Source organism: Aotus nancymaae, unplaced genomic scaffold, assembly GCF_030222135.1.
Source record: "Aotus nancymaae isolate 86718 unplaced genomic scaffold, 86718_ANA_hifiasm-v0.15.2.pri h1tg000039l, whole genome shotgun sequence".
Lineage (NCBI taxonomy): Eukaryota > Metazoa > Chordata > Mammalia > Primates > Aotidae > Aotus > Aotus nancymaae.
In genome coordinates, this window is record NW_026988453.1 from 8,804,515 (window position 1) to 8,817,019 (window position 12,505).

General features: G+C 47.3%; 1 protein-coding gene and 1 non-coding gene across 4 annotated transcripts in view; both read left to right on the forward strand.

The window, feature by feature from the left end:
- The window catches only part of MFSD4A (major facilitator superfamily domain containing 4A), a 32,324-nt gene extending 23,436 nt beyond the window's left edge, over nt 1-8,888 (forward strand). Inside the window, exons 7-10 of one of the 3 annotated variants that reach the window (XM_021677171.2) lie at nt 978-1,125; nt 6,014-6,084; nt 7,356-7,476; nt 8,675-8,888. In XM_021677171.2, coding sequence (XP_021532846.2) covers nt 978-1,125; nt 6,014-6,084; nt 7,356-7,476; nt 8,675-8,730 — 396 coding nt within the window. In that variant the 3' untranslated portion in view covers nt 8,731-8,888. Of the gene's footprint in view, nt 1-977; nt 1,126-2,430; nt 2,593-6,013; nt 6,085-7,355; nt 7,477-8,674 lie in introns of those variants that run through there. The other 2 variants (XM_021677173.2, XM_021677172.2) reach the window with 2 other exon arrangements.
- On the forward strand, nt 3,357-3,461 carry LOC135268250 (U6 spliceosomal RNA). Its single transcript, XR_010336523.1, has one exon. It is a non-coding gene; the product is annotated as a U6 spliceosomal RNA (small nuclear RNA).
- Nucleotides 8,889-12,505: the final 3,617 nt, after the last annotated feature.

Below are 12,505 nucleotides of genomic sequence, written 5' to 3' on the forward strand. Positions count from 1 at the left end.
AACAAAAATATGCCTGTGTGACAGAGACCTTTACTGAACTAGAAAGATTTGGCATGGTGGCTCACGCCTGTAATCCCAACACTTTGGGAAGCTGAGGCAGGAGGATTGCTTGAGCCCAGGAGTTCAAGACCAGCCTGGGCAACATGGCGAAACCCTGTCTCTACTAAAAATACAGAAAATTAGCAGGTGTGGTGGCACACGCCTGTAGTCCGGCTACTCAGGAGGCTGAGGTGGGAGGATCGCTTGAGCCCTGGAGGTTGAGGCTGCAGTGAGCTGAGATTGCACCACTGCACTCCAGCCTGGGTGACAGAGTGAGACACTGTCAAAATAAAAAAGGAAAGAAAAGAAAAGAAAGATTTCTGGGTCTTCAGCCATAGGATAGCATCTGCCCATGGGAATCTGAGTCAAATCTGAGGGCACCAAGCTGATTGCCGCAGCCTCTGGCCCTCTCCCTGGAAGGTTGGCTAGGATTTTCAGAGAATGGGACCCTGCAGCCACCACCCCTCCTCCCCTACTATCTGAGGGTTTCCTGTCTGTGCACTCCTGGCTTTTAGGAGAAGAGAAGCAGCTTCTCACAAAGAAATAGGGGACTCTCCTACCCCCAGGGCTGGCAGGGCAGAGAGAGCTGATGAAATTGGCTTGGGTGGGATTCCCGTGGTTACAGATAAGACCTTGGGGACAGGCAGTCTTCAGTCGCCAAACGCTTACGCAGCAGGTACGGCAGTTGTTAGGGGAGATGTCTAGGTGGGAAAATGTCTAGGCGGGGGTCTCCTTTCCACGCTTCCTTCTAGATGTCAGAAAGGTCCCGGGAACACTGCGGTTCCCGCCCGGTCCACGGGGTGGCGCGCGGGTCACAGAGCTGGGCTCCAGGGGCCGGAAAGGAAACGCCAAGTCTGGAGGCGCCGACTCCTGGCGGTTCCCTCCACCGATGCTCAGCTTTTCGCAATTCCTAACCGCCTCCACCTCTGCCGCGACAGGTCGGCGTGGTGGTGACGTTCCTAGTGCTGCTTATTTTCTCCTACAACGTCGTCTTCCTGTTCGTGGGGACGGCGAGCCTGGGCCTGTTTCTCAGCAGCACCTTCCCCAGCATGCTGGCCTACACCGAGGACTCGCTGCAGTACAAAGGTGAGGGCCGGCCCGAGCCGGGAGGCGCGCTCTAGCTGGGCGCCGCCGCCTCCCTCTGCACCCCGTCTCTTCTAGGCCAGCACCACCCCGCAGCGAGAACGCTGCCCTAGCTCCCCGGAGAACTGAATGCCTCCCTCCTGACTCTGGCGGAGGCAGGCTCACAGCGGGGATGGTTCTGACCCGCTGGGCTCCCTCCATTCAAATGATTCCCGTAATGATGGGATTGCAGGCAGCAGAGAAGCAGTTAAGCTGCTTTTTTCCATCTGCTTTGTCCCCATCGTAACGTCTGCTGACCTACAGCTGACATTTTGTGCGATATGCCTGTGCGGGAAATGCCAAGTTCCAAGAAGAGCAACGATGCACGGGAGAAGTTACGGCATAGGAAAGGCATTTTGTAACCTGGTTTTCAGGAACAGTACCTGCCTGCCTTGTGGCCGTGGTGGGTGTTGGAAACATGGAGATGCAGAACACTGACTCTGCATCTGGTTTCAGGAGTGACACGGCCTCTTTGATGTCAGAGATCTCTAATTCTCTCGACTAATCTCCCTCTGCTTTCCCCTAGCCTCCCTAGGGCCTATAGCAAAGATCTCTTTTTTAATGAGTTAATTAAAAAAAATTATGTTTTGAACATCACCAGAGACGCACTGGAGGCTGGAAAACCAGCATTAAGATGTGCGACTTCTTTAGAGAGGAATGGGGTAAGTTGGTGTATGGGGAGAGTCAGGGCAGTTAGAGCTGCACCCAGCTGTTATCCGCAGCCTGGATCCTTGAAATCGAAAGAGAAGCCCCAGATAATTTTGGCACATAACATCACCATCAGTCGTTAGGAATAAAATCTTTTCTACAATAAGCCTGCACACTTTTTGTTTTTTCAAAATGGAAATTTTTTTTATTATGTAAGTCGTATGTGCTTACTGCAAAAACCTCAAACAATAAAAGCATAGTTTAAAGCAGTAAGTGAAAGTAGCTGAAAATAACCCCCTTAGCAGTTCATTTCCTCCCAGATCCTTTCCGGCTTGAGACCATTCTCTGCGCTGTTTAATGTCTGTAATTTAGAAGACAATTCCCGTGAGAGAATGAATGAACGAATCAAGTGTATCTGAGTTTCTTTGGCTTCTGGCTCTTCTGAGTGGGGGTGCTACACATCATCTGAGAAACACCCCCAAATCAGGGCACACCTGGTATAAATTCCACTGAATCGTGACTCTGAAGAGATCCCAGCCATGGTGAAAACTGAGGGCAGAAAATATATCAGCCAGTCATCATCCAGCCAACCCATCACTCTCCCATCTTTCTGCTACTCAGGACATCATGCGAGGTCCCACAGGCATGCCCAAGGACACACAGCTTCTCCCTGCAGCTCGTTCTAGCGACAGGACAGCCATGCACCCAGCTCCCACAGGTGAGGGCCCAGGAGCCCTCAGGCTCCTCCCTCACCCATCAGTCTCCAAGCTTCAAGGGAGTAAATGAAGTGGTAGCTATCACATGTCACACAGTATAACTCAGAGTTTTAAGTGCTCAACAAATGTTAAGAGTTTAGTAACGGTAAGTGAGGCCCGGTGCAGTGCCTCACGCCTGTAATCCCAGCACTTTGGAACGCTGGGGCGGGTGGATGACTTGAAGTCAGGAATTTGAGACCAGCCTGGCCAACATGGTGAAACCCTGTCTCTACTAAAAATACAACAATTAGCTTGACATGGTAGCAGGTGCTGTAATCCGAGCTATTTGGGAGGCTGAGGCAGGAGAATCGCTTGAGGCAGAGGTTGCAGTGAGCCGAGATTGCACTCCAGCCTGGATGACAGAGCAAGACTCTGTCTCAAAAAAAAAAAAAAAAGAAAGAAAAGAAAAGAAAAAAAGTGATATTGACTGATTCTACCTGCAAATGATCACTCAAATCCATCCTCTTCATTTCTTACTGTCCCCGCCTAATTTAAGGTCTTTATCTTCATTGACCTGCTTGGACTAGTTAACGGTACCTAGCTTTTTCCAAGTTCTAATCACCTCCATCCCTTCTTTGATGGGTCTTGGCTTGTCTCCTTGTCTTCAGTCTTGCCTCCATCTAACCCAGCTGGCTGAACGTTAAAATCACCTGGAGCTCTGGTACCAAAACCCAGTGACTGCGCCTCACCTCTGAGTCTGATGCAATTGGTCCAGAGCTGCTGGGTGATTCTAACGTGCAGCCAGAGGTGAGGACCATGTACTAAGCCACCCCCACACTGTAAAAGAGGGCTGTGCTTACTTCGGCAGCACATGTACTAAAATTGGACCAACAGAGAGACGATTAGCCTGGCCCGTTCAAGGATGACGTGCAAATGTGTAAAGTGTTCCCAAAAAATCCCAGAAAACAGAGCTGATCACAACCTCCAGATCTACCTATGGAGCGTCTCTCTCCAGCCTTCTCTCTCCCTGCTTCTCCTCCAAGCCTGCATCTTAGCCAGGAATCACATGCTATTCGCTGATGGCCCAAAAACTGTTCTGCACTTCCCTCCTTTGGCATGTGGTGAACTCTCTATCTGAAACGTGCTCCCTGCTCCATCTCACCCCTTTATCTGCCTGCTTTTCCTTCCAGACCCAACTCAAGGAAGTGTCCCCCTCCAGGAAGCTTCTCTGATCCCCACTGGAAAGGTGTGCCTCCCCTTTGTGCCTTTGACATTGCCCCCGTCTCATGTCCGACCCATCTCGAGACTTTTGTACCTATGTTATCTGCTTCTTCTCCTAAATAAATGACCCCAGCAAAGGACCAGGGTAAGAGCATGGCTGTGAAGGCAACGGCGCACCTGTCAGTCCTGCCTCCAGAGTTACTGGCTTTAAGACCTTGTGCAGTTTCACTTCCTTCCTCTCTCTGAGCCTCCATTTTCTCACCTACAAAATGGGGATGCAAATGCCTGCCTTTTAGGATTCTTTTGTGCATCAGAAAAAATGTAACGCTCTTGACTTAGCATCACAGCTGGCTCACAGGCACTCTGTGTCTTGTTGACTCGGTATCACCTGACCATCCTCAGTGGCTAGCACAGAACCCAGTGGTCCTCAAAGTTTTTTAAACACATGAGTGGAACAGACAGTTGGATGCCACTAGAATTCAGAGAAGGAGGGAGTGAGTGGTCAGTGTTGATTTAAATAAAAGTAGCTTGATAGAGGGGATTGGTTGTGAGCTGGCCCGGAATCTAAAAAAGCAGAGAGGAAAATGGAAAGGCATTCCTGGGCAGGGTAGGGCAGAATGAGAGCAAAGGCACAGAGACAAGTCTGAACGTAAGTGAGACTGAAAGAGCTAGAAGGAATGTGAAGTCCAGAGTAGACAATGATGACAACCGTTTTATTAAAAAATAACAGTGTCTATGGGTTAGCTGCTGTGCTACTTAACACTGGTTTATGCCAGTGATCTATATGACAAGGCACGGCCATCCTCTCCTGGGCTTCCAGCCTAGTGGGGAGGGTTGGCTGGTCAACAGACAGTGTGGTGAGAGCAGGTGCAGGGTGATGTCACAGCACAAAGGAGGAGCAACCCATCCAGGCATGGGGACCAGGGAGGAAGATTACTGACAGAAGTCTAAACTAGGACCTAAAAGATAAATGGGAACCAGCCTAGTCAACATGGCAGAACTTCATCTCTACTAAAAATACAAAAATTAGCCAGGCGTGGTGGTGCATGCCTATAATCCCAGCTTTTTGGGAGGCTAAGCCACTGTGCTCCAGCCAGGGTGACAGAGCAAGGCTCTGTCTCAAACAAAACAAAAAAAAAGATGGTAATTTACCAGAAAAGATGAGGAGGTGGAATGTTCAGTGGGGAGTGAAGGTGTGTGTTGGAGCCTGGAGGTAAGAGTATGGGGGGGCGGGGGGAGAGAAGCCTGAGCCGTCAGCAGGGGCAGAGTCTAAAGGACCCTGCAAACCGCATGGAAGCCCTTAGGCTTCATCCTGAAGGCAGTGCTGAAGGGCTTGTGCAGAAAGTTGGGCTGGTTTTTAGTTGACTGTGTGCCAGTCCTATGCCAGGCTCTTGGCATGGCTTACATCAGAGTTACCCACACAGTAACTCTGTGAAGGAGGTGTGATGCTCATTTTACAGAGAAGGAAACCAAGGCCTAGAGAAGTTAGAGATCTTGTCTAAGGTCACATGGCTAGGAGGTGACAAGCTAGGCTTGGAACCCAGGTCTGACTCTGCAGCTTGGGCTCTGAAAATCTGCACCAAGCTGCCACATTCACCAGGGCGTGTGGTCAGTGCAATGCCAGGACAGCGAAGACACCAGTCTGCCTGTACCAGAGGACTGGCCTCAGGATATCAGGAAATCTTTCTAGACAGATAGGTAGTGGTCAGGTTGGGAAGAGCTCTGAATGCCAGGGCTAAGCAATTTGGGATTTAACCTGAGATAGTGATGAGCAATTGAAGGTTTCAGAACAAGGAAGGGACAAAATGACAGACCTAGGCATTCCCAAAGCAAAGTTACAGGCTCATGTCTGAGAAATCCAAAGTAGTCCTTTCTGCATCTTCCAGAGGTTTCCCAGAAGCAACCTGGATTTTTTTTTTTTTTTGACAGGGTCTCACTCTCACCCAGACTGGAGTGCATTGGTGCGATCATGGCTCACTGCAGCCTCCAACTCCTGGGCTCAAGGGATCCTCCCATCTTAGCCTCCCAAGTAGCTGGGACTACAGATGCACACCACCATGCCCAGCTAATTTTTAAAAATTTTACTTTTTGTAGAGACCAAATCTTGTGATGTTGCCCAGACTAGGTCTCTCCTAGCCTCAAGAGATCCTCCCAATTCCGACTCCTAAAGTGCTGTGATGCACCTCCCAAAATGCATACGCTACTGTGCCTGGCCAGCAGCCTGAATTAACTCTGACTTCTGTCTCTTTAACTTGCTTTTACCAAACCAAACCTTCTCTTTCTGTCAGGCTGTGCAACCACAGTGCTGGTGACGGGGGCAGGAGTTGGTGAGATGGTGCTGCAGATGCTGGTTGGTTCGGTATGTGGGGACCTGTAGGGGAGAGGGGAGCATTTGGGGAGCACTCCTCTGACAGGTGAGAAGATGCAGCTGGCGGCCTTCTGAACTCCAACTGTCCCTTTCCTGAGTCTCCCGCAGAGCCAGCAGGGCTCCCTGTGCCAGTGTTACCTGTTTCCGTTTCTGAGCCAGCCCTGAGAGCAGAGCCTCCACATGTGGGATCTGGAGATGTGAACGGATGCATGGAAAAGTCCAAAGCAAACACAAGCCATGTCTGGGAGCGGGGCCAGAGGGGGCCCGTGGGAATGCTGTTTAGCTTTCAGAGCCTGAGATGGGTTGGAACTGCAGTGAGAGTTCTTTTTCCATCCCTTCAGAACCCACCACTCCCTACCCCACCTCTCACAGCCTCTGGCAGCCCTGCACAGGGCCCAGCTTCCTGCTCGACTCCTGCCCTGACTGAGGGCCAACTCTTTCAGTTCTCTTCAAATCTACCCATGTTTCATCTGTTCACTAGGAAAAAAAAATAAAAGCTAACATCTACTTTTTATTGAATACTATAATGTAGATATTATTCCCCTTTTTACAACAGAGGATACTGAAACTCAGATGAATTTAGCAACTTGCCCTAGGTCAGTCACACTTCTAGTAACTGACAAAGAGGACCTCACATCTAGACCTTTCAGCCTCCAAAATCTCCCTCATCGTGGCTCGATTCTCCTTTCCTCCTCTGTTGCCCTGCTGGAGGGAGAAGAGCTACATCTCACGATACGCTCCTCACTGAAATGACGTGATGTCTGGGATTTGCTTTGGTGTAACCTAGTGCAGAGAAGAAGTGGAAGCTCACAGATGAATGGTGCTGATTGCTAAAGCTGAGTGATGGGTTCATTGGGGCTCCATATACAACTTGGACACGTTTTAAGTTTTCAGAATAAAAGGTTAAAACAATATATCCTCTGTAAAGTTCTGCTTAGGGCTTATGGGTGTAGAAACACCTAGTATGACTGGAGTTTCAATGATGATAGAGATTGTCAGAAGGTTCCAGAACACAGAGCTACAAGGGAATGCAGGGGGTCACCAGGTCCAGCCCCTGCCTTTGAGTAGGACTTCTGCCTTCTCCAGACATATAACCTTGAAACAAGGCCAAGGCCTCCCTCCTCCCCGTGATTCCATCCCTTGGTGTGACGGGCCTCAACCTGACCGAAAAACCAGCCAAGGATGGAGAAGGCTGCTTCTTCCAATACACCTTCCACGTGAAGTTTTAATGGTCTGTCTCTCTGTGTTTTCCCCTTTGGCAGATATTCCAGGCTCAGGGCAGCTATAGTTTCCTGGTCTGTGGCGTGATCTTTGGTTGCTTGGCTTTTACCTTCTATATCTTGCTCCTGTTTTTCCACAGGATGCATCCTGGACTCCCATCAGGTAAGGAAAGAATCCATTTCTACACAAGAGGAGGAAAACAGAGCAGGGGGAGGACGGGGGAGATGCTATGGATCTTAACGTGCCAGAAACACTACTCTGTTCCAAGTAAAATGCAAGGAAATGTTTATTTTTCTACAGCTTCCTTTCCCCCTCTTCCTGCTTTCCATACAATTGTCTGTGCTGGACTCTTAAGATAGGCGAGAGCTGGGTTGGCTGACTCATGGTTTCTCCATTAGCAGAGGGGCACGGATTGTGAACTTGGCTTCCTGCATCCCACCATGCCACGGAACCATGAGCCAAGAATCTCTTTCCAGCCTGTTCAGGGCGCTGAAAGGCAGAGCCCGACTCCTTGGCTGGAACTCAGCCCAACGGCCTAATTGGCCATCTCTTTGCAGTTCAGGATTTTGATTCTAGTCCAGATCTTTTTTTCAAAAAGAAGTCCTTCAGGCCAAGTGGCAAAGAAAGGCTCCTTCAGGGCAGAGACACTCCTAAGAATAGTCTCCCTTCTATAACTCTGAGCCCTCACCTGCTCTTATGTCTACTGCTTTCCGAGTGCCCAGGGACTGCATCAGCTGTGTGCAGAGCCAGTTCTTGAGAGAGGGTGCCCAGGCAGAGACTTTGTCCTCTCTATAAAAAGGAAAATAATCACAAAAAGACTAAAGGAACAGGCATCCACCATCCGCTCTCAGTGGGTGAGCATATCCACCCTCTAAACACTCAGTGCAAAGGCCCAGAAGGAAAGGCGGCCCCCAAAATGGCACTAGCTACAGCCTCACTTCCGGTATCCACCCTCTAAACGCTCAGTGCAAAGGCCCAGAAGGAAAGGCGGCCCCCAGAATAGCACTAGCTACAGCCTCACTCCGGGATAGCAGTACTGGTTGCTGTCCAGCTCGGCACGCAGTGCAGAGTTTCATTTCAGACCTACATTCAATTAATATTTGCTGACTATTAAATGAATAACACTTAATGGTTTCCTTATTCAGGGGAGACAGACACATTCCCCAAGCCCTACACAGTAGTCTCAAGCAACTGCCTCCACTGTTTGCCAGAACTAGTGGATCTGACTTTTTCACTTTGCTCCCTCTAGAGCCACAGAACGGCAGAGAAACAAACAGCCTGGGTAAGCGCTCAGAATGCATCATCGCTGCAACTCATCAGAGCTGCTGAAACATGCCACCTGTTTGTTTTTCTTTTGTAGCTCCTACCCAAGACAGATCAATTGGAATGGAAAACGCTGAGTGCTACCAGAGGTAAAACTGGGTGAAGGAGGCGAGAGAAGACGTTCAGCCTCTTGATCGATCACCGGCACAACCACGCTGTTTCGGAAAGCTGGGTGGTGGTGCAGGCGCTCTCTCAATCACTGTTCAAGTCTTCTCCACTAAAACTTGGTTGGGTAAAGGAGATTAAATTGAGGCTTGGTACCTGGTCAAAATCATTAGACGTTTACCTGGCTTCTCAAGTTACCTTCTTCCCTGCTTCAGACTGTTGGTAAGAGCTGTCCAGATACCCAGATGGGAAGGAAGGAGACAGCCACGCACTTCACTCCGTTTGTCGCCTCATGCATGGGCCATTCTCCGGGTTTGAGATCATTCTTCATCGAAGTTTGTAAAAATAGGTTGAAATTGTAAACCTCCATATCATTGATATAGGGAGATACATTTTAAGCAAAACAAGCTGCAAGTTATTACCTGGCATGCTTAAAGGATTTCTGTGCTTTTCACTTAATAATCCAAAGTCCCTTAAATTCCTGCTGCAGACATCAATAGCTTATCTATATTCTCAGACACCAAAAGGAAAAGTTGAATCTTGCTGTCTTCGGTACACTAATTTAGTGGTATGCTGAGCTAGCTCATACCAGCTTAGAAAAGCTGATTGTGAAATTTTCATTTTGACAGCTGGTTATTAAATGCAGCCATTATTAAAAATCAAATCATACAAACATAAATAAATTACATTTAAAACAAAGGTAAGAAATATTCAAAGCTTATCACTTCATAATTTTATCCGGATGCTCTTGAGGTAATTGATGTCCATGGTACCTGTGTGGTGGAATTACTACGTATGGTGGTGTGCTGCTGTGCACCTTGTCCCGGCCCCGCTCTTGGTGATAGCATGTTGGTAGCTTGAAATCAGCCAAGTGGGAGTATTACTATGAACACTGGCAAAAGCTACAGATCCGGGAGAGCCCACTGTTAAACATTTACCAGCATACCATCGCTAGTAATCAAGGCTAACTGATCCAGAAATCGCCCAGGAGAATGAGATGGATGTTCCACTTTTCTCTACTGACACTGACTAGCATATAAAAGGTATAGAAACAGCACTAACAACTTCTGAAAATACCTAATAAAAATGTTACGTCTTTTAGAGAGGGAAAAAAACTCTTTATACCATGACAAGGCCTTTTCTTTCACAAAAAGCTGGGCCTACTGAACAATTTAAACTGTGCAGTAGACTGAAGCAGTATTTGTCAAGGAGTTACAGCTCCTGTCCAGAGCAAATCCTGTAGTGATACAAGGAGAATACAAACTTGCCAGCTTAGACAGGGATCAGTCCTGAGACTGCTGGCAGTAGCAAATGGCTGTTACAGTAACTGTATAATGGTTTTGCCTGCACTTTCTCTATGTATATACAAATGTACATGTATAAATTAAAAATTAAGTGATCATGGTTCTCGGTAACCTGTCCCAAGTGCTGTGGTTCGCACACCTGACACTGAAAGGTTCTTGCTGGTCCAGTCAGCCAGCTGTGACCACCAGTAGCACAGCTGACTGCTGAGGATCTGGCCGGAAAGAGAAAGCTGACTCAAGCACTGGCTCAGCTTCTAGCTGTGTGGCCCTGGGCAGGTTACTGAGGCTCTTCCAACCTCACTTTTTCACATGTAAGATGGGATTTCTAAAAGTACCTACCCTACCTCAAAGGAATTCTGAAAAAATTAAGTGAATTTGTATAAAGCACTCACAATATGCCTGACACAGAAACTGCTTAATACACGTTAGTAACTTTTAAAACCTCCTCATAAGCAGCTTAGGAATTATTCATACGTTTGGTACATACTGATTGCAAGTTAAGTAGATCCAACTTTTTTTGAAAGCTGCTGGTCTAGGAGCATAGTTTTAATTATGTTTGTAAATACTCAAAAGTATTAGATGCCAATCTAATTTAAATGCAGTCTGACCGTAGTGACGACTGACCCGGGCAACGGAAAAGCAGTTGTATTTTTCTTGTGGTTTTTCAAGAAAACATCCTTTTTATACAGATTTAGAAAGAAGAATCAATGGCTATATCTAAGTTGATTGTGACTCATTTGTTAATAGAGAAAAAAAGATGAAAACAAATCTAAGAGTACCTTTCCTAAAATAAAATATTTTAAACTTATTAAGTGTGTTATCCATTATGAAGAACAATTGGTCCTTTTGTATAAACTCAGAAACAAATGGCCTGATGTTCCCCAGAGACAGGTCTCTCTCATACTATGGCTGACATTTTAGAAGAAAGAAAACTGTCTCACAAAGGAAACTCTGATTTTTTTTAAAAAAAGAATAAAAATAAATAACCTCTCATAGCAGGCTGAGTGTCACTATACCCATAAAATGAGAATAAGGGAAAGGCAGATAGATTCTTATACTACACTTCTAAATCAGTTACACAGTGAATAGGACTTTGTTCGTGATCTTCCTCTCAAGAATTTTGACATTTCAGAGTCCTGTGGAGTCACCCTGTTCCCAGATTTTCCTCTGCTACTTGGACATGGAAATTAACCCATCAAGCACATCTGATTCACTAAAAGATGACACACTGACATAGAGTTCGAGTGAATTTCATTTATTCAGTCAAAAGGATTTGTTAAGCACCTGCTATGTTCAAGGCACTAAGATACAGACATCCAGTGGTGACTGAGACAGAAGTTCCTGCCTCACAGGGATTATACCACAGGTGAAGACATACAGACAGCAAACAAATACTATAGGTAACATGCCACAGGGTGAGGGGTAATGTAACACCATAAAGAAACATACAGCAAGGAAGTGGGGTGGGAATGGGGGATGTCACGAGATGCTCTGGGCCAGGCACAGTGGCTGTCGCCTGTAATCCCAGCACTTTGGGAGGCCAAGGTAGGCGGATCACCTGAGTTCAGGAGTTCAAGACCAGCCTGGCCAACATTGCAAAACCCTATCTCTACTAAAATTATAAATTTTAGCTAGGCATGGTGGTGCACACCTGTAATCTGTAATCCCAGCTACTGGAGAGGCTGAGATGGGAGAATCGCTTGAACCCAGGAGGCGGAGGTTACAGTGAGCTGAAATAGTACCACTGCACTCCAGCCTGCACCACAGAGCAAGGCTCTGTCTCAAAAAAATAAAAAGATGCTCTGGAAGGCCTCTCTAAGGAGGTCCTATTTGTGTAGAAAATTAATGATATGTGAGAGCAAGCCATCCAAGTACTTGGAAACATCCTACCAGGCAGGGGGCACAGCAAGTGCAAGAGCCTTAGGCTGGAATACGCTTACGGTATTGGAACAGCAGGCAGGCTGGTGTGGCTCAACTGCAGTGAGGGAGTCGCAAGGAAGAGGTGGGAGTGGTTGCTAAGAGGCCAGATCATACAAGCCATGGTACGTGTAGAGTTTGTTTTTTTTTTTTTTTGAGTGATGTAAGATTACTGGGAGAGTTGTGAGCAGGCAAGTGACACGATCTGATTTACATATGTAAAGTATCACTCTGGCTATTATGGAAAAGAGACTGTGGGACTGTGGGGCAAGCATGGAATTGGGAAGACCAGCTGGGTACCACTGCAGTGGACTGAGCAAATGATGGTGGCTTGGACAATGTTGACAGCAACGAAGTGGTGAAAGTGATTAGATTCAAGCAATATTTTGAAGGTCAAACTGACAGAATTTGCTGATAGACTGGGTGTAGGGTGAGAAAAATAAAAATCAAGGATGACCCCAAGGAATCTGACCTAAGTGATTGGGTACATGATGAAGCCATTTAACACTGGAAAGCCATGAGGAGACATTCAGAGTTCTATT